The 23168-nt window shown below is 41.1% G+C and overlaps 1 protein-coding gene across 1 annotated transcript in view; it reads left to right on the top strand.

Annotated features, from left to right (window-relative positions):
• The first annotated feature begins 841 nt into the window (after positions 1–841).
• gfod1 (glucose-fructose oxidoreductase domain containing 1) overlaps positions 842–23168 on the top strand; it is a 30366-nt gene continuing 8039 nt past the window's right edge. The window contains exon 1 of the mRNA XM_079661417.1: positions 842–1653. Coding sequence (XP_079517543.1) covers positions 1401–1653 — 253 coding nt within the window. The 5' untranslated portion in view covers positions 842–1400. The remainder of the gene's footprint in view (positions 1654–23168) is intronic.

The raw sequence follows: 23168 nt of genomic DNA, 5'->3' as shown, positions 1-23168 counted from the left end.
CTTAAGAAAATAAATGCTATTAAATAAATATGAACAATTATGGCAAGACATAACTGATAAGATAATGATAGGCTAATGGAAAGCACAGCAAGTGCACTATCACCTCGTGAGGCTGGCACGTCACAGACACTGGAATATCATCCTGACCCTATCATGGCTATCCAGTAGCTGAAGGGTTAAGGAGAGGGGGAGGGGGGGGGGGCTTCATCAAGTGACACAGGGTAAGACAGAAGCAGACCGGATATCGTCCAAGGTATCTATCAAAAATAAAAGTGTGACAAAGGACGATACAATAATGATAATGATGAAGTTATTCAAAAATAATTCACTCATCATAATCATAAACATAATCATAAAAATCGAAACTATTTTGTATTCATTAGAGACAATGCTTACGATAGCGTTCATGATGGAGGGGGTTAGACACACACATATAACGTTGCTTTGCATTTGTGTGTGCTTTTAGAATCAGAATCAGGTTTATTACCAGGTAGGTTAACACATACGAGGAATTTGACTTGATGTTGTGATGCATAAAAAAAAAGTAAAAACACAGATAGAACTATAATAACATTAAAAAAAAAAAGATAGTACAATATAGCAGTATTAACATTGACTATGATTGAATTCGTATACATAGAATTGGAATAAAATATAATGCAGTAATGAAAAACAAAATAATTATACATTGTGGTGTTGATAATTAAGATAACATAAAAATGACAACATAAAACTATTTTCAAAGTAAATAACACTGTATTGGTGTATTTAAACATTTATTTGTAAACCTCAATACAGAAGCAACGTTGCAAAAATATTGAGCGTTTCATAAAGCTTTTATTTTGAAAATTCTTTACGAGTAACGTTTCTGGTGACTGTGCCTGACTTGACGTCGCAGCTCTACGCTTTAACATCAGTAGAAGCCTTTGGCATAGTAGCGCTGCTGCAGATCCTCTGGGGAGCGGACAGAAAGATAGCACTGTGTTTGTGTGAACGTGCCGACAGATAGAGGATCTTTCTGCCTCTCATTTATCCTTTCTCGCTTTATCTGAAGAGGAATCCTGCAGAGGAAAGACTTACAGAGCCAGGAAGGAGGTGACATGCCCTTCACTGCTTGGCGCAGTCATTCGCTGTCAGACTTGGACGAGGTAAAGACCGGAATTGTGCTTTAAAATCGTTATTTAAGGCAAAGGAAGCGTGGCCATCTGTTTCGGATAATCTTCAAGGGAGAATAACGACATTACATGCCGGAGCGACGGGGAAATGCAGCACAGCGGGCGTTTGGCTGCAGGTGGATGGCCAACCTGACGGTTCCAGCCGCCGCTTCCCTCCCGTTCCGCAGCTCTGGCGTCACCCGGCGCTTTAAACCCAACTGAAGAACACAGAGATCCAAATAAACCATGCTTCCAGGGGTCGGTGTGTTCGGCACTAGCCTGACCGCCAGGGTGATCATCCCGCTGTTGAAGAACGAGGGCTTCGCCGTGAAAGCGCTGTGGGGCCGGACCCAGGAGGAGGCAGAGGAGCTGGCCAAGGAGATGAACGTGCCGTTTTACACCAACCGGATCGACGACGTGCTGCTGCACCAGGATGTGGACCTGGTCTGCATCAACCTGCCTCCACCTCTCACCAGGCAGATCGCAGTCAAAACACTGGGTGAGTCCTGATGCTGCTGCTGGGGTGGGGGGGGATGGATGCTGCGGCCCTGTTGTGGTGGGGGTGGGTGGTGGGGGACTGACAGACAGGACCCCAAGCCACTGATACCACAACTTTGTGTCTTTATTGTCCTGCAGTGGAGATGGGGATGAGAGCAGATTTATGCTGATTTATTTAGATTGTGGCTGCAGTGCCCTTGAACAAGCCTTATCTCCAGGTGTAGCTGTAGAACAGAGGCAATAATGTATCATCACAGTGGTTTAAAATATGACCTTATAACCTTCTCTGACAGGATGTAGTTTGGATTAAGGGGTTTCACTAAGCACTGAAACACATCCTTGTTGTGTGGTGTAGTTTGTTAACAGGGGCATGACTTTCTTCAGTATTGTAACTAAGAATAAACGTGCATCAGTAGTAGATGTGTGTTAGGGGATTCCCCCCTAAATACAGAACTTAACCTGTGTTAGTGAAACTGACAGACACAGAAGAGGTCTGAATGCAGCGAAAGAGAGACTTACAAAGAGAGGTTGTTCTAGTTTCAATCTGGAGCATCGCAGCTTATTTTGGAGATCACATTCAGGAGGATTCTGTGAAAGAATGGAGGACTCCTGAGCTGTACTCCACACACACACTGGCTTTATTTACCCGCATTTATTTGGCAGCAGAGCTCAGCTGGCAGTAGGCTCAATAGGTCAGGTTTGTGACTGAAACACAAATGAGTCATGGTCAAGGAACAAACACTGAAGCATCTGTAGTTTTACTGAGATGTATTCGAACAGGCATCACATTTTCATGAAAGATCCTGTTCTTGTAAGACATTTTCTATTGACAACACCTAGGGTTATTCTGCACCGTTTATCCTGACACACACACACACACACACACACACACACACACACACACACACACACACACACACACACACACACACACACACACACACACACACACACACACACACACACACACACACACACACACACACACACACACACACACACACACTGTACTATATGATGATAGAATACATTTGAATGAGAATGGCTATAGAAGTGATGCTCCTCTTGTCTATTACCATCATGTCAACAGGCTGACAGCTATAAAAAGAGACTACATTAGTGCTATGGGACAGAGGCGAAAGGTGTGTGTGTGTGTGTGTGTGTGTGTGTGTGTGTGTGTGTGTGTGTGTGTGTGTGTGTGTGTGTGTGTGTGTGTGTGTGTGTGTGTGTGTGTGTGTGTGTGTGTGTGTGTGTGTGTGTGTGTGTGTGTGTGTGTGTGTGTGTGTGTGTGTGTGTGTGTGTGTGTGTGTGTGTGTGTGTGTGTGTGTGTGTGTGTGTGTGTGTGTGTGTGTGTGTGTGTGTGTGTGTGTGTGTGTGTGTGTGTGTGTGTGTGTGTGTTGCAGAGAGTAAGTCTTGTGACTGGACTCGGCTGATGAGTTCTTTAGCACGCTCCTTTTTGACCTTAGCTCAATGTCATGGTTTGTCACCTGACTTTTTGATGCGTAGCACGAGATGTTGGAATTCAAAGTGTCACATGCATCTGGTTTGGTTCGGTGTAGGTCTTAAGGGCATGTTGGCATGGTTGGAAAAGTGTCCATAAAGTCACTTCTGCATTGGCATCTCAGCATCAAGATAAGGCCTCTGTGACTCCATTCATTCTCACACTGCTGCTACTGTTTGGCTTCACATTCTGTGGAGGAGTACAGTAGACAGTGTTTGTTTTTACCGTGACCACACTAAAGTCAATATATGCTGTACATGCCCGAGCTTAATCATAGGCCACACTCATGCATTCAAACACATTCCCAATTAGGAAGTACATCTCTTTCTTCATCCCATCATGCATGTGTTAATCCGTGTGAATACCAAATGTAGCCAGCTGATCCAGGATCTGGTCCCAGTGAACTTGACTCAGGCTGCAGCCACACGGAAACGATACGGGTCGTATCCGCTAGTTCTCTATCATATAGACGGTTCGGCCACACGAGGCCGACAGGGAAACGCAGAAACGATAACGATAACGGGTCCCAAGGTGGGTAGATCTGCAGACGCAACGCTCTGGGGGGCCAAACAGCTCCGTGATTACGCCCTATACGATCATTTCCTGATAACAAAAATACTGACGGGCTGTCAGGAGAGGGGTAGGAAAAGAGAGACTCCGTATATTATTATATAGAGTCGTTATTCATTTGTTTTAAAGCTCAATAAATAACAAAGAAGACCTTCGACCGGCACCTTTATAATTTTGCCCGGCATATGTACCAAGTCTCCAGCGTTTCTGGTGCAGATTGCGTGTGGACGGAATACTTTTTTGAGATTGAATTCGGTTTGTTACCGTCTCCGTGTGGCTAGGGTCTCAGCCTGCACAGCTCCTCAAAGACTATTCTTTCTCTTTCCTCCGGGCTGGTTTCCTCACAGCTCCATTGTGAGAGGGCCGCCTGTTCCTTCCCAGCATCCTCTCTTCCCCAGCCAAGTCTGGGTCCAATCCTATTTGCATTATGTCGGAACACAACATAAAACAGCGTTGGGGAGATTCTGCTGAACTTCGTTTTAATGATCAGACTTGGAGTTCAGTCCGCCTTGGTTGTGCTAGTTTGGTGACTGAGAAGTTGTTATTAGTCATGCTATGTTACATTACATATTATTTAGCTGATGCTTTTATGCAAAGTGACCTACATTCCCTCAATACCGTAGACATGCTTACAGAAGCAATTTGTAATAGACTAATACAGTGGTATAATAATGTATCTGTTTATGCACATTGCACTTTACATGGAACATTTTAAGGATTTAACTTGCTGGAGAATAGTCGGTACTCTGAAAGAATGTAAAAATAGAACAAAGTTAAACATTTGACTAAACATACTGATTATTGTATTTCAATGTGGTCCATTTCAGGTCTACCTTAGACAGTGTTACATATTTTCAAACATATTTAAAGAGATATTTAAGAAACTATTACTTTTTTCATTAAGTGTTTTCACCTTCCCAACCTCTCCGTTTACAGTCATAAAAGTTCCAAAAACAATTGAATTGTAAGAAGACACATAGTGCTTGACCCTCAAAATGATTCCTGTAACACATCATTCAAAATGTCAGTACTGCATATTGCAACAGTATAATGCATGATACTTCCAGAGAAGTCTTACGCACACAGTGACTGGTCCCCGAGACGCCAGCCGGGTGAGAATGCACAACTTACTTCCTCTTGTGTCAGGGTGTGTGAGCTGATGCTAATCTGCCCTGGGCTGGCTTATTGCTTTCCTCATGAGCTAAGTTGATAAGTGTGATCAGACTTCTTCAACAGAGGAATGTTACATTTCTAGCTTTGAAGGCATTTCAACAGTAGATTGCGTGAGTTATTTCTGTCTTAAAGGTCACCTATTATACTCTTTTTCATCAATATATTATAGTTCTCAGTTATATACAAAACATGTCTCTGAAGTGTTTGGCTCGAAATACCAAACAGATCATGCATTGTAGCATCCCATAATCCCCTCTATTTCAGCCCTGTTTGAAAGGTGCTGATTCTGGGTCTGTGACACAAAAAAAAAGAGCGCAAATGTTTTTTTCCTGAAACTTTCAGAATCTTATCATATTTGTGTATAAAAGACATGAAAAAGTGGATTTTGCATAATAGGTGACCTTACATTTGTCTAGTAGCCCAACAAGCGTTGAATATTGCCTGCCATCCAATGGTGACTCCAAAAATGAATGAAGACTACACACATTAGATGTAAACTGATATAAAAATAGACTTGAAATGCCAATGTTAACCAATGAGGAAGGTGGGAAAACACTGGTTCAAGTCATCAACATGCTCCACGTGTTTATCAGGTTTTACAGGAGTCCCCCCTCCAATCATTTAAACCAGTCCGTCCTGTTGAGCTGCATCTCGCCTTCCATTGGGATTTCTTTCACTACTCTTTCTCTTTCTACTACTACGGCATTCCTGAGGCGTCTGATGTCACTAAGGCTTTCAGTGTGTTGGCAGGGTGAACCTCACTGTGAACACACACACACACGCACACACACACACACACACACACACACACACACACACACACACACACACACACACACACACACACACACACACACACACACACACACACACACACATTTCAAATACATACTTGTCACTGAGACAGCTCCTCTGCTCATATGTTTGAATACTTGGGAAAAATCATAGTTGACCTTATTTGACCTCTAGTCATTTTCCTCTTTTTTTATCCTAAAACTGTCTTTTTTTTGTTACACATAAACAATGTTGGATTGTCTTGCTGTATAAACTTTAAAGTGGCCTAAATTCGTTGAAATTATCAAATCTTACTGTTTTAGGGACGTAATTATATTATGTCGATTCATTTACGGAAACATTTTTCTCAATCAGCGATCCAGGAAATAACATTGTGAGTATAACCAATTGAATGTCTTCAAATTGCTTCTTTTTTTTTTGGTTTAGCTCCTATTAAAGCACGTTTTCACCCTATAGTTGTGTGTGGTTGGGGCAGCAGCTTGTGTGTATGTGGGCCAGATGCTGGGGGGGAATCTGAGAGCTGAACTGAAACTTTACTCCAGCCGAGTTTCAGGTGTGCTTTCTGTCCCTTTGTGCAGTTCTGTTTTGACGCTGGGAGAAACCCTTCAGCTCTGGGGGACCTGGAGAGTTTCACACTGATGAGCAACAGGCATGGAAGTGTGTCATGCAAAACCCCCCCTACTGTACATCACGCTGTTCCATCATTTATCAGATGGGGAAATGGAACAAATTCTGTTATTTTAAAATGTAGTACAAATGTAATACAAACCACAGGGGAGTTGAAAAGGTCAAGCAGCACTGCATATTGCAACAATGATTGATACGAAAGGTTGACTTTAATTAAATGTAATATGTCAACTTAATATTATTGCTTTCAACTAACCTAATACAGTTATGTGACATTTGTTGACATAATACATTTAATTAAAGTCAACGTTTCAGTTTTTCCAGTATACTCAATAGGAAGCTGAATACATATTAGTGTGCATCTAAATCATTGAACTGATTACTCATGACTGAGCCCATTTTTTTAAAGAGGCCCTATTCTACTTATTCGAGTTTCCCCGTTCTTGTAGTGTGTTATATAGGTTGTGGTGCATGTAAATGGTCTGCAAAGGCTAAAATTTCACAAAGTGACATAACACTCACGCTTCTATTGGCTAGCGCTACAATACATTGTATGTAATAGGCTAAGAGGCAGGAAATCTCTAAGCCGTTGACCAATCACATCAGCTTTCCAATCAGAGCAGACTGGGCTTTTTTTTTTGCAATTAAAAAAGCTTTTGAAAGGCAGCTTCAAACCTCCAATAATATTTTAAAGTTAAATATTAATATATTAAATATAGCAGTTTAATAGATTTCCCATACTCCAATAATGCTTCGTTCCTTTCCACACATACCCTTAAAGCTGTACTCCCTCATGTTTTGATATGAGTCAAATGACCACTATTTGTTACTGTTCCTTACTAACTCACTATCTGTGTTCTGAAACTGAATTCCTTTGTGTGGCTATAACACCAGGGAGTGTATGTTTAAGTTGCCTCAAGAGTCTCTGTAGCATTAGAGGGTGTTTCCCAGTTCACTTGGTTACTGACTTTGTCATTTAAATCAAAAGATAACATCAAATAGGTTAATCAAAATAGTGCCATGAATTATCAGATGAAGTTCAAAAAGTGTATTGAGTTGTCGTAAGCTGTGAGGATGATTAATGGCTTCCTCAGTGTGAGTTTATCCTGAAGGCTGTGCCGTCATGGACATTTGAATTATGACACCCAGTATTTTACCTCCACCCTAATGAATACCTCCTGTGATTAACTGTCAGATTTCAACATATAGTGGACAGCAAGCATATACAGCAAATGACAAGTTTAGTTGGATGAATTTCTGTTATTTGAAGAGAAAAAGGGATGAAAACATGAAAGGAAAGTATGGCCATTCAGACTGTGAACCCAGCAGTGGTGGATATATGAGTAAATACAGCCCCAGTATTGTTTTAATGAGGTGTCCCATGATCCAGATGAGAACTAATCTGGGTGTGAGTAAACAGCACATGACCTCTGCATGACTTCTTGATGTATTGAGTTGTAGCGATGGTTTATCCGCTCTGCGATGAGCTCTCAGACACCTGCTCTGAAGGGCCACCCAAAGGCAAATAGCTATTTATAGCCGGCCTGCAAAGGGCACGCAGGCAGGCGTCATCATAAATACATGCTCCCCCCCACTGATGCTCTTATGCAACTGCACTTCCTTCCACTGTTGAGCTCTTTGGCAGCCCTCTCAACTTTTTAAAGGGCTAGTAGACCCAATATTTACAGACTGTGTTATAATAGTTATACTGTAACCACCTGTTTGAGGTTAGATATTCATGCACCTAATTCGGATTTACACTTATAAAGACATGTATAGATATTCATTCAAATTCTTAACTATCTTCACTAGTATCTGTATATATTTAGACTAAACTACTCTGTGTTTTATCTATACTTTTTTTTATCATTTTACTTACATTTTTATTCTCGTTTTTTTTCTCTTATTGCTGTTGCTGCTCTGACAACTGAATTGCCTTGGCAGAATAATATTGTCTTTGTTTCATGTTCGTTTTTGGACAAATTTAGAACACTCGGTTTGTAAAATATAAATATACAATTTCTGTTCACTTTTCGTAGAACAGCTTATAGACAATAGCACAGCTTTAGACAATAAATTGATAATAATACTGCAATTTCTGTGGATATTTGTAGAAATAAGCTTGAAGTCTCTGGTTGTCTCGTGGTAGTAGCAAGCACTGGCCATCTGTATGTTCTGGAGAATCACAGAACGGCCGGTCGTCAGCGGGCCGTTGACGGCCGGCTCGGTTCGCTGAAGGCCAGTATCCGCCCTTTATTTAAATTTGAATAATTCTTACTTTGATCAAAAGCAAGTAGTACCGGTCAAGGCTGCAGCCAGAGGATGATCTGCGTTTATTCCTGTGTACATTGCATCCCCGCATCATCCGCCTGTGTGCATCAAAGACGCAGACTCTTTTTTCCCACTAAAGTAGGGGTGAGTATAATAAGGAGGCAAAGTTGACGTTCAGTGTGTTGCCGGGAGCATATAAGGATTTATCTACGATGTTGAAAATGACAATATATTATAAATAATAATAATAGCAATAATAATTGAGAGGGGTTGGCGTGGCTGTTCTTATGTTCTCTGAGGGGAGGCTCACCTTCACGAGACTACAGTTTGAATTGAAACCAACTTAATGTAACTAGGCTTGAAAATACTTTCCAGGCTCAACTTCTCTTCAGTGAGACTTCCCTTTCTATTCATCAGTCTGATGGATTAGGGTCTTTGGGTCGAGCTGTGTTCCACCAATGGAGTCAGCCAAGAGAATGTTGCAGATAGAGCGTTACGCTGCCATTCCCAGGCCTTCTTTCTCAGTGCCGGTGCTAGCTCTTTTCTCCACCAGTTTCCCACTGGTTCACGTTCATGTTCTCCTGGACGTCCATTAGTATGGTAATGCCAGTGTGTGTGAACGAGCTTGCGAATGGATGACGAGGAGTAGTGAGGAAGAAAAGCAAAGAGAAAGCTTGTCTTCCTGTGAAATTGCCTTTGTGCGTCAGATGAATGGCTGGAAGGGGGAGGCTCTTTCAGGCCGCCGCCACGCTGCGCTGACAAGTGAGCATTCCTGAAGAAAACAGGGAGAGTAGAAGACCTCCCCATCCCCGCCCCTTCAAAGTGATGCTTTTCATAGCATGGACCCTTAAAGAACTGCTGTGTGGCAGAGAACTTGGGCTTCAGGCTTTGGAAGGGGAATCACATTGTGAGACTGCAGTCCTTATGAATTTTTTTCTTCTCTATTATTCAATTCCAGCAGAGGAAAGACTGCGTTTTGTCCTCGGGTTAATCTGTAAGCTGTGGGGGACTTTTTCTTTTGCATTTTTGACTTTTTTCTTTGCATTTTTGACTTTTTTCATAGTTGACTGTAAGGTCACAGGAAATAGGGTGAAAACGAACGATATTTAACAAAGGACCTCGCTCAATTCAATGGGAATGTCTTAAACCTGGCCATCAGCATGCCCTGAAATGTTGAATGCTTCGAATTATAAATCATTTTTAATTTAATCACATTTTTTCCAACACTTTCAACCTTATTATGAAAACCTGTGTTTTTGCTGATGATGACCGGGGCATTTTACAAAATTAACCCATTTAGATTGCGGTTATCACCAGAGTTGGTTGATGTGGATGACATTATCTTCAAAATATGAATGGGATATTTCCTGATAATGAATGGGGACAGTGACAAAATAGAAAAAGCAACATACCGTGACATTAAATAAAATGGTGGTCTACCACAAGAATCAGGAACAGCTTCAGTGCGCTTTGTCATAGATTCACCCCATGATTGGAAACTATTGGAGTGAAGAACAACATTTTCTCTAAAATATATTCTATCATTTGGTGTTCAGATCAGACTATGAAACAAGCTATTATTATATTCAAGTAGTGTAGTGTTTGCACAATGTAGTCATAGTGCAAGACAAGTGTCCACAAGTGACAAGTGCAAGTAGCAGGTTGGAAACCTCACAATGTCATGATGAAAACACACGCACGTCAGATTTGCCTTCCTCTTGGTAGTTTGACAAAATCCACCTCTATATTCTTAAAACTTGACCCATAAGAGGCGAGCATGCAGATATCTTCCATGCAATTGAAGCAAAATACAATTTCAGTGAACCTGTTACCATGACTGTCATTCTCATGACAATTACACTCAGCCCCCTCATACCCCATACCTTCTTCCTGACTAACTGTTGGGGGTGCAACATGGAGTTTAGTCTAACTTTTGTCACAGCAACAATTTAAAACTCTGTGATTGTATTATCTGACACACAAAAGACCAAACTATCATAAAGTCTTGTCTTCCAAAATATCCCCTAGCTGGGTTGAAATCTGATGACAGTGAATTGTATAGCACACAATTCACATAATTGATATGTTTCATAGTAATTATAATGTATCACTGCTATTATTGCTTATAATAGAGACAATTGTTTGAATTTAAGACCAGTAGTTTTTGTTTTGGTCAGATGTGTTGCCTCTGTTTTTCATCAGTGTAGCTTTGATATCCTGTAATGACATGCAGCTGCAATAACTTCTGGGCTTGATGCTTTTCCCCCTTTAAATACTTCACTGATGAGGCTGCTTGAACACACCTTCTTTGTGTGTGTGTGTGTGTGTGTGTGTGTGTGTGTGTGTGTGTGTGTGTGTGTGTGTGTGTGTGTGTGTGTGTGTGTGTGTGTGTGTGTGTGTGTGTGTGTGTGTGTGTGTGTGTGTGTGTGTGTGTGTGTGTGTGTGTGTGTGTGTGTGTGTGTGTGTGTGTGTGTGTGTGTGTGTGTGTGTGTGTGTGTGTGTGTGTGTGTGTGTGAGAGACTCTTGCATGCCAAAACAAAGATACCTGCGTAATCAGTTGTGGTATTGGGAAATCACTTGTGAAATATTTCTTTTTTTGCACAAACACATATGTGTCTACTGTATTGTCCTCCTCTTCCCCACATTTTCTATGTCTGGTGTCATGAACTTCATCTGGCTCTATATTTTCTGCCTTCAGCTCATCCTATTGTATCCCCAAGGTGAAGCCCATCCATTATAGTCGTGCTCAGATGTCCTTTATGTGCCCGTGTTCAGGAGTAAGCCTGTCTGTGTGTTTTAATTGGTCCTGTGGGACGGAGGACAAGAGGCAGCTGCAGATCTGAGAGCAGGGCGGCCATGCTTCAGGACCTCTGATCCAGTGGCCATGTTCTGAGTGTTACTACTTCCGATATTATCGCTTTGTAGGGTAAGATGTGAATGGTGAGAAACACAAAACCTTTAACATGGAATGTGAGAATGAATTGAAGATTCATAGTGAAAGAGCTGCAACAGGAAGTGATATTTTGGTATCTTTACCACAGTGAAGTGTGTCTCGCTTCCTGTGTGTAGGTAGAAACCGTCTGTTAATGTGTTTTTTAATCACTTCCTGTTAACAGCAGGCAGAAATGTAATAGTTCAACATTATGTTTCTCTCTGAATTGATGTCCAAGAGATGTGGAATGTAATCTACCGTCCACCCTTCTCTCTACTTTATCCCTCCATTTAAAATATCACCCTGGTTTCAGGTTCATGTTACGTGATGGTTCATATCTCTTTCCATCCTATCCTATTTTTTAGATAGAGCACCCAGCTTTTTCTAATGCATGACGGTCAGTTTTTCAATGACTCAACTAGCCCAGCCAGTCACAGGGATATACTCAGCAGGTGCATATCCCTGTATAAATCAATGATACTGAAAAAAAAAGACGAAACATTTACATTTCTGATGATGCATGAAGCAGCCACTTTGATAATCTTGGTGGTTAAACGAATACTTCAAAGATATTGGGAAATTGTTATTATTATCAATCCTACAGTATGTCTATGATTTCTGCCGCTGCTAGAAACAATGCTAGCAAGAGCAGTTAGATTAAACTGAAATGTTAATTTGTCAGCCACAAAACCGACAGTGAGCTGAAGGGCAAAAGGTTTCCATTCAATTTTCAAGCTAATCTTCGAGCTAAAAAAAGGAATGCCTACTAGCTGCATTTCTACCAACTGGTTTTGAGCGAATAAACTCAGCTACAGGTTGTTTTGTCCGTCTGCTTGGTCATAATCCATCTCCCAGAGAAACAATTAGAGGTCTTTAGAAATATCTTTCAACTGGGCAAGTTTAAATTGTTCTATCATGTTAGCTAGTATGCTAGGCTAGCCGTTTCCTCCAGCTTGTTAAACTAGCTAAACAACATGAAGTATGTTCATATGGCAAGGATATAATGTCCTTTGTCACAGAGCAGTCAGATAAACATGGGAAAAGCAAATAGGTGATTTTGCATAAAAGAAAGGTTTTACCATATCTACTCAGTTATTCAAATTCTCACCAGCTGTAACAACCCTAGTTGATCTAATTATTCCTAGAAGGACAAATGTGTCATAGGTCTGGGAATGCCAAAACCACTGCACAGCTTGATATCTTGGGAGACTTTGATGAGTTCACAAAATGGTTTGCTGCACAGTCATTGCACATGTGCTTTGCATTTTCCATCTTGTTTATGTCAAACCCCATAAGAGTGAATGAATCATTGTGTTGGTGCCCTGTCCTCTGTCAGCCAGCCAAAGTGAGTTATATCCTCCAAACAGCCAGGAGACAGCCTGCCAAATCCAATTGTGTTAGAAACAAATGGTCAAAAAAAAAAAAAGGTATACGGGAGGCAGTATCTCAACTCGTCACACAGTCTCAAAGGGCAGGAATGTGTCAATAGTTAATGGAGGTCATCAAGGTTGATTTATGTAATGTCATTGTTGATCTCAGTCTCATGTTAGTGACTAACCACAGACCCTCCAGACTGCTATGTGTCATGTCTCAGTAGCCACATTGCAATTGGGCAGCATTCCCAGCGAGTGTTGATAGCGATAGGAAACACCTTTTCCTCTTAGCTATGATATCAGTGACCCCAAAGGAAGCATTTTACATTTTGTGTGTTACTCTTGTCAGAATAATGTGTGTGAAATAGAATTTTTTCTAAAAGGACAAACACTTGCAAAACCTATTTTTGTCCGTTCAAACCTAATGTAGACAAGGTCTACACATCACTGAATTAAAATGACGTTGCACCACATAAAATTATTTTAAATACATTTTATGAAATTAACTAAATACCACACGTTTCTAAACATTATGCTGATAACATGTGACAAAATGGCGGATTAGCATAAGTGCACATTTCTTCTGAACAACTGCAAAATAATTGTTAAACCTAGACGCATACAAACTAGTTCTTAAGTAGATATTTAAAGAATGTTTCTAAATGTTTACACCTAGTAGCCTATCTGGCAGGTGTAGCTATTGCTAATCTGACTGAAACTAACGACTGACCGTTAGCTTCCTACGTTCATGGTTGCCTTATACGGGATGACCATACAAATATTTTTTAGCAAAGAAAAAAACGTTTTAAATTGCTCAGACATATTTAGGCTTTAATGATGCTCCCAAGCGGAGACATTTGGTTCTGAAACAACTGCAGAAGTGTCTTAAAACTGCATTTTTTTTATGGGCCAGCAAGGGCCAACCCCACCAATTGCTAAAAGGAGTTAGATTGTATAGAAGTCGATAAGAAAATGTCCATGCTTCTGATTTGATTTATATCCTCTGTAAACAAGTCTTTATGAATCCAGCATTATGTTTATTTAGTTAATCATGGATACATTTTATTTTAAAATAGAAAAATAAAGCAGCGTATGAATTAGGTAATTTTAACTTTGTGAAACTGAATTCTAACATTTTGTTGGCCTAAAAATGTGTTTATGGTTGCACCCATTCTAGAAGTCTTTCCTTTTTCCTCCTCTAAACGGATATTTCTTATTATCTATTCTGTCACCAAATTCAGTCTGGCCATATTCCCTCTGCCTTTTTTTTCCTCTCTTGACCTCGGTGGAAGACAGAGCGAGTGGTGTCAGGGGGCGTAATCACCATGACAACAGTCCAGATTCAAGCAAGCATCAGTGAGCTTTCTCTCCTCCCCTCCTCCTTTGTTTTGTGCCGAATTAAAAAGAGAAGTTCATCTGTCAGCGGGCCTCTCCAGAGCGCCGCTGACAGTGAGATGGATAATAGCGGAGCCTCACTGACACACAGCTGTTCAGGAGGATCTTCGCCCCGTGGTGAATGTTATTCAGTGAAGATGTCTCTATCCATTAGTTTGTGCCTGAAGTCACTCGCCTGCCTGTTCACCTCAGGACATTAATGGTTATTAATGAGCGTTTACTGTCTTTATTAGAAAGTCAGCTCATGGCGTGTGTTTTCTCCCCGGTTCTTGAGGACCTCCCCAACAGCCTAAATCATAAGGTGGCATTTCGTCTTCTTATGCTCTCCGTCAGCACATAGTATGGAGGTAATAAGCTTCAGAGGCAAATGAACATCGACTGCATGCTGTGAGTTATGTGCTGCTAACAAGAGCAGTGTGTAGATGTGTATCAGTGCATGCAGCTGTGTGTATGGCAAAACTGCATTATCTTCAAGTGGCCAGTAACTATTAGCTCTCTTTTGCTCATTAGCAGTCCGAGCCTCCTCCCACCTAATTCAGTCACTCCTTGTCCGACACAAAGATGCCCTTCATGGCCCTGATAGAAGCCACATGAAAAGATGGGTCGAGCTCACCTCATGTTGGTCAAAGCCGGATTTTTCCCATTGAGATGAACTGAAACAGTGCCCTCTTTTCATGTAATGCTTCTAAGTTGTGATCAAAAAGAACATTTTTTGAAATTTGAAAGTGCAGGTTTTATCCTGGCCTTGCTTTGTCCAAGTAAATGGCAATTTCAAATGGATAACATTCAACTCAGTCATTTCTTACCTGTTTTCTCATAATAAAAAAGGGATATATAAGAGGTAACACATCTGCTTTAGATGTACCATCCACCTTAATAGGTTGTAAAATGTGTACATACAGATGAACAGACTGTCCGAGAATTATATTTTATATTTTTAGTAAATAGACTTCACTTCCAACAAATGATACCCATTGTGTCTAAGGTCAGTTTCACAGCTTCAGACATGCACAGCTCTTTAAATAAGTTGATATAATATTGATACTTCTTGGTGAAAAATTAAATCTTCTATTATTTACCGCTACTTTTAAAATAACTTACTGTGGCCAAACTCTGTCACCAGAACATTAGGAGCAGTTTCTATGGGACAAAGAGTCACTTACCTATATATTATTGATGAGAGCCGGCAGTCTCAGTGGGTGTTGTTCACTCCAGCTTTCCTCAGACATGTGAGCAGTCTAATGGCAAATTCCTCACACATCGCAAGGCTCTTTCGATGTTTACCTCTCTTTAAAGCAGCTTGTTACAGTCTGTGATTTATTTTGCAGCACTAATGAATGAATTGGGACACATTTCTTAACCCACTGTAATGTTGATTCGTTTGTTAATGAGCTGAACTGGTCTTTGAAACACTTTAAATTGGCAATTAAGGCATAAAAAGTAGACCTGGTTCTGGAGTGTGATACTGATAAAAAAGGTGTGTGTGTCTGATTAGAAACGAGGGGTAGTAGTTCAGTTTGGCAGTTAATTAGACCCTGGAGGACCACAGGGGGTGCAGGTGGAGGCGTGAACACACACAGGCACAATCTCATTTGTTTTCTCACTAGGTGTTTTTTCAAAAACAGCAGAATTGTTTTGCATACTTTGTGTTAATGTTGATCAAATACAAAAGCTACTCTATAAATCAATATTCTGAAATATACTATACTCTGCCAAACGCTTTCATAATCATAGCCTACATACATAACATAAACCATTATGTTAGGGATACAAGGTCAATATATATTTCAGGATGTCGTTACTAAATCCTACCTAGTTTTAATTGAACTATTCATCTATCTTAAACTGCACTGTAACTTTTATCCATGTATCTTTTTCTTTTAATGTTTATTTTATTATCTTTTCTTTTTAATGACTGATTTTAAATGCCATTTTCTTAATGTCTTTCATTTTTTGTAAAGCACTTTGAATTACCTTGTGTTGAAAGGTGCTATATAAATAAACTTGCCTTGCCTTACCAAAAATTATAATTTCCTAAAATCATCCCAAAAAAATTGGGAAGAGTCACACATAATGTTTTTATAGCTAACTGCAGGGAAATTCAGTGTGTGTGCAGCTTCTCTGTGCACTCCCACCATTAGCATGTGCTTTCAGCGCACGCATTAGGAAACACATGGTAGGAAGCCAATCCTTCAGTTACTATTCACCATAGTAGCAGCGAACCACTCTGGTGAAGGGGTTAATGGCAGCACTTTAACACATTTAGGAATGCTAAACTCCCTGCAACTGAAGGGCATTAGCTGAAAGGGAAAGCCAGTTGAGTGAGGCTAATGCTTGTCATCATTCATAGTTCTGCTGAGCACTAATGGTCCTGAAGCTGCAACACAGACAAAACAGACCCTAGATGCAATCTGCAGTTGTTTTATCATTCTTATCAGTGTGTCAGATGTAGTACATTTTGTTGCTTTTTCTGCCAAAGACTAAAGACAGCCTTGCACGATATTTCAACAGAAGCAAACACACAATACAAAGGTTAGGGTTAGGGTTACACTCATCTGTGTCAAATCTCTCAAGGAAAGCTCAACTAGTAGCGGACAACATCTACGATTTCCCCCCCAAATATTGTGCTTTGAAGTTGTTTTATGTGCATTTATTTGGAGACCTCTTTTGTAGTCATACATTATGACATTACGTTTTTACCAAGTATCATCACAAACTTATCTTGTGTAAAATAATCCAGTTCCTCGTTGTTGAGGTCCTTCCAGACCTTGTTAAACTAGCCAGTCAGAGAAAAGTCAACTTCCACATATTTAATTGCAGTTTTCTATTTAAAAGATGGAGTAATTTAGCTTCATTAATCAGACTGTTACATTGGTGGTTTACCAAACACTCATCCTTAATATTGTGATTTAATCATGAGAAACAAAATAGTTTAATTTAATTAAAGACAAGCTGCTCATCTCAATGTTTTGGTTCAACTGAATGTACAGTACTAAATAGCATGTTTCTGCTACAGCGCACATACCTTATCTTTAAATCCTTCTTTGAGAAAAAAACTGTTAACCCCATAACATAACATCATGTAATTCAGTCTCATACACACATTGACTGTCTGCCCCTGGATAACAGCAGAGGGCTGAGCCTCAGCTACAGGGGAAAGGCAAACTTCACCGCGTCCATCCATCACTGCTATCAAGGTTGCTTTTTATATGCTAATTCCAGACTGGAAGCGCATGCCAGCTACACAATAGGGGCAAATTGGTCAGCAGGAAGCTTGTTTTCTCTGATTTACGTCCAGCAAGAGAACTTTATGCTGACATAATGTATAGTCCTCATATATAGCCTGACTCTCTGTCCCACTCCTCCTCTTTTTGTAATTGCTTTAAGCTAAATTTAGTTTGGGATAATCAGCCGACAAATGACCTGGCCTGTATTTCTTATACCAGGGATTTCCACCCTTTCACATAACAAATCATAAACTAACTAATCAAAACTATAACGATATAATCCTTTCCAATCCTAAAACACTTTATGGTCCAGTCTTGATAATATTCAAGCCTCACTTCAGTGTTTTTATGAAGCAGACCACACAGGACATTTTAAGGATGAGTCAGTAGCCTTACTTTGAACATTTTGAATGTCTCGCTTGATTACACCCTTACTTCGTGTGTGTTTGTTTGTGAATGTCTTTGTGTTTTTCTGAGCTTCTCCACCTCCACAGGCCTAATAGATGAAGCTAATTACTTTTCCAGCTGGTGGAGGATGCTTTGTGATTTTTCAGGCCCACTCTCTTCCCTTTGTGTGATCCAGCACTGATACACACGGTATAACAAGCATGCACACTAACAATTACTCGCTAGAGAGCCACAAACAGTTATGCGGTAACCCCAGAAATAATTGTGAGTGATATTTGTGTGCGCCTGATAAATATTGTCCAATTTACACCCTGTTTAACTCAGTTTTGGTCTCCACCAACACTTCTGGTAAATGCTTTAGTTTGTTAAAAAAAAAAAAAATGTTATGAAGAAAATACTGTTAATCATTTAAAAACTTGCAAGATTTTTTCTTCTAGAAGGTCGGAAACATTCTATACCAAGAAATTACTCCGACAAATGAGTCGCTGACAAATGATTCAACAATGGTACTCCCTGATACTTCAGAATTTAAAGATCAATTAAAAAACGTCATCTAATCCATAGACTCCCTAACATCCCTGAGTGTACTAAAACACATGGTGCCATTCAATACAGCATGTAAATCATAGATGACGTGTGGAAAATCATTTACATCACTATTTAGGAATGTATAAATCTACTTCCTGACATGTCTCCTCCTCCTGACCCTCGCCCTGCAGCAGCAGCAGCACGTGCAGGGTGCATCGTGGCAGATGGCTATCACCCCCGACCGGTTCTCCTGGCTTTTCTATTTCTTGTTTCCTTATGCAGAATGCCTATTGTCTAGGCTGGCCTGATATAGCGTTCAGCATCCTTCTTAATCGACCTGGTTTTCCTCTGTCGTGATTTCCAGCTGTTGCCACTGGGAAGCGTTGAAGATGCTGCTGATTTTAGCACGGGAAACACATGGTCTTGTATGCAGCTGTGGACATTTGAGAGGTTTTTGAACGGGAACGGTTAAGAACTACTGCTTGAGGTTTCCTGTCAAGTAGATTGTATCACATTAGCCATGGTATGTTCCAATCTTGCCATGGTAAAATGTAGTAGGTAATTACAAGTTACACAAGTGAGCTTTGCTGTCTTTAACACATCTGTCAGCCTTGCCCTCACTAACACACAACCTCACCTTCCTGCACAGCCACCACTTCCAGCCTTTCCTTCCTCAGCATTAAGGCCCGGACACACCAGGCCGAAATCGGCCGTTTTCGTTTCGTCGGACGACGAAGCGTGCCCTGTCGCCCAACGTCAATTTGGTGTGTCCCGCACCGTCGGCCGTGACACGCCTTATTTGGCCTTTCATGGCCGACGCCGATTTATGTTGAATCGGCCGTGCGTCGGCCGTGCGTCGGCCACAGGCAGTCGGACAAAGAAATCCCTCTGATTGGCTGTTCAGCTAGCGAATCAGTGCATGAGAAGTGAAACGGTTGCTTGAGAATGTCTTCCACAAGCAACACTCCAATGGCTGATAGCTCCAGTACCGCACAAAACATGTTTTCGATGGACGAGAGTGAAAATGGAACGCACACTCTATTTGTTGTTTGTTTATATCACGTGGTCTGTTCTTCTTCTCTGTCTTCTGGTTGTTGCCTCTTTTGAATGACGAATACACACTACCGCCGACTGCTGGTAAGGAGAGTTATTGCCACTCACGCATGCGCAGTTCGTACGTGCTCGGCTGAAGTCTTTGCGGTGTGTTCCAGTGCGATACATGGCCAAAACGCAGGAGAACACGCCGACGCAACAGTCGGCGTCAGCGTCGGCGAGTTCTCTGGTGACTGCTTGGCGAAATCGGCCGTTTTCGTTCGTCGGACGAAGAAGCGTGCCCTGTCGCCCAAACTCAATTTGGTGTGTCCCGCACCGTCGGCCGTGACACGCCTTATTTGGCCTTTCATGCGAGTTCTCTGGTGACTGCTTGGTGTGTCAGGGCCTTTACTGTGCACAAACGCTAGAGGTGTGAACGCACAGTGTCATGAAGTAAAAACTCTCTCTTGCTCCTTTTGTGACCTGTGTTGTGTGTTTGTTGCAGCGAGGCACACATGATGATCCAATCAAATCAGGTTTTATTTATATAGCACATTTTAAATATGATTTTTGGTCGAGCCAAAGTGCTGTACATGCAAATAATAAATAACACATTACTACAATCGCAAAAGGAAGACAATAAATTACAACAGCAAATATAAAAATTAAACACAGGGAAATGTCATGAGTCGTGCTCCGCTCTGACTAGAAGGCCAGGGAGAAGAAGTGAGTTTTTAGTGTTGATTTAAAAACCCCTAGGGTCTGGGCCGACCTCACATGGAGGGGCAGAGTGTTCCAGAGCCTAGGGCCAGCTGCTGCGAAGGCAGGTGCCCTCGGGTTTTGAGCCTGGTCTTGGGCACTACCAGCAGCAGCTGGTCAGCCGACCTTAAAGCTCTGGCTGGGGTGTAGCGATGGAGTTCTGCTATATAGGCAGGAGCCAGCCCATTTTGTGCTTTAAAAACAAATGAAATGAGTTTAAAATCAATTCGGAACCGAATTGGAAGCCATTGCAGTGAGGCCAGAATTGATGAGAGTTGGCCTTCATTCATGATGATGCAGCTGCTCTCTCTCCTGGTCTTTCTTCACTCTTACGGTCTCGCTTCCTTTCCTTTGCTAAAATAGCCCCTTATATGCTTTTTGGGGGTTTTCCATAGTGTGTTTTATAGGTTTTGGTACATGTAAATGGCCTGCAAAGGCTCTCTTTGTTCACTTCCCTAACATACCGGACATCAACATATTGTATGTGATAGGCTAAGTGGCAGAACGTCTATAAACAGTTGACCAATCACACCAGAGCGGGCCAGCTAACCAATCAGAGCAGACGGGGCTCTGCTTTCAGACAGAGGGGAAAAAGAGGTGCTGGAGCAGTTGACTAATCACGACAGAGGCGAGCCAGGTAACCAATCAGAGCAGACTGGGCTCTGGTTTCAGACAGAGGGTGAAAAGAGGTGCTGCAGCACAGGCAGTATGAGAAAAACAAAGCCATTTTGAACATTAAAGCATGGAAACATGTCACAGTAGAGGCCAATACAAATATAACCTGACAATTAGCATAATAAGGCCCATTTAAAAAGTAGTCATGAGAAATCAGACAAAACAACATCTCCCATGTTGTTTATTCAGTGTGATTTTACTTCACTATTTAGCATTCAGTGAACTGCTGAGGTAAGCCCTTCTTCTGATCTTACAGTCAGTAATGTATACATTTATCAGGTACCACCTGCCTTGCAACATGTTTTTGATGTCCGTCATGGTATACAACATATCCCAATGCTTATCAAGCTCACCTTGCTCACTAACAATTGTGCTTTAATACTTGCATAATATCTATAGATTTGTTGTTTTCTCTCTCTCTCTCTCGCCATCTATGAAGGCTTGATACTGTATGTGCTGTACATGAATTATTGATGTTGAGGGACTAAGCGGCCATGCTGGAGGTTTATCTGCTCCATTACTGCTCTCCCTATGAGCCGGGAACTTTACCTGTCAGTTAAGCTCCACTGTGCCCCGGCTATCAAAGAGTTACTGTTGCTATTTTACTGTCTGCAGCCTCGAGAGACTTACTGTAGAACTATATCTGTTAATACATGCCCAAACATGATCCTTACTATCAGCGTTTCTCAGTCATGCATCTTTGTATACCCATTTCTGGAACGTATCTTGATAAAGGCGAAGAATGTGGCAAGCCATTTCTTTTTTGTTTAGTACATCTGCTGAACACTGCCGCTAGAAACCTTGCATCCTTGATCTTTTACAAGACATTGGGGAGCATCTCACTTCAGAGGACCGTGGCATCAGGTTTAAAGGTCCTTACTCTCATCCTTGCTGTAGAGATGATAAGGAGCCAGTGAACTTTGTTACTATGGTAACAGGGATGCAGTGTTGGGAAAGTTCACTTTCTACATGAACTAGTTCAGTTCAGTTCACAAATTTTAAAATGAACTAGTTCAATTCATAGTTCATAATTCAAACTTTTGAACTAAAGTTCATGGTTTCAACAATGAACTAATTTATAGTTTATAGTTCTTTTTTCAATACGTTGCTGCAAGCTCTTATTTGTCAAAATGATTGCCACAACCCATATAGAACCACAGACAGCAATCAGAATACTGGCATTTCCATAACGCTTTGCTGCCGCCCATTCAGTCCACACTAGTAGCAAATGCAGCTTTCATCTCTACAGTATATTTTCAAAAACATGAGGAAAAACGTGCTGCTTGAATGGTCTTTATTAAGTATAATAATCTAAATATACTTAAAGTACCACAAGTGAAAGTAGTCATTGTTCTCAAAGTGCCGTTTAAGGTTTGCTGTCGACGTCGTCGATGTACGGACTAGCTTCAAACCGGGCGGAAACAGTTTACAGGCAAACGTTAGATTTTTTCCGTCTGAGTCAGTACTGACTTTAACGTAAAACTCTTTTAAATTCTCATACGCCGACGCCATAGAGTCTGACTCTGAGCGAGTGCTGCTGCAGCTGCTCTCGGCTTCGTCCATACTAATTCATTCATTCATTCAATGCTCGCCGCTTCCGCGGTTCCACATTGTTTGTTGTGAGGAGTCTGATGACGTATATTTTAGTGCGACAGCCAGGGGTGAGAGGCGCGTACGCGTCACTGGCAGCTTGCTGTTGCCAGATTGGGTGGTTTTCCGCATTATTTTGAAGCCTGTTTACGGTGTGTTTTAACTGGGTTTTCGGCTGAAAGGCATATGAAATCTGGCACACTTTTGAACGCCGTTATAATACAGTGCTGAGAATGAACGCACCTTTGAACGCCGTTATATAGCGCCGAGAATGAACGCGTTCTCAATTACGTTCATCTAGCGGAAATACAGTACGTTCAGTTCACGTTCGCCCAAAATATGAACGCGTTCATGAACGATCGTTCATTGAACGCGTTCAGGTACATCACTGCAGGGATGTTGTTGTATCCCAACCAGTGTTGACGACGCAATGACACATATCGCTAACAATTAAAGATAGGACTAAAATGTATTTTCTTTACACTGAAAAACTGAACCGTTGACTTTAATTATATGTAAGATTTCTCATAACTATATTATGTTAGTTGAAAGCAATCATTTAAAAAAAAGCAAGTTTAAATTAAAAGAATGTCAGTTCAACTTAATATTATTGCTTTCAACTAACTTAATACAGTTATGTGAAATTTGTTGACAAAATAA

Source organism: Notothenia rossii (genome assembly GCF_949606895.1).
Source record: "Notothenia rossii genome assembly, chromosome: 12".
Classification (NCBI taxonomy): Eukaryota; Metazoa; Chordata; class Actinopteri; order Perciformes; family Nototheniidae; genus Notothenia; species Notothenia rossii.
Note: the sequence above shows the minus strand (reverse complement) of the source record. Positions and strands in the feature narration are given on the sequence as shown.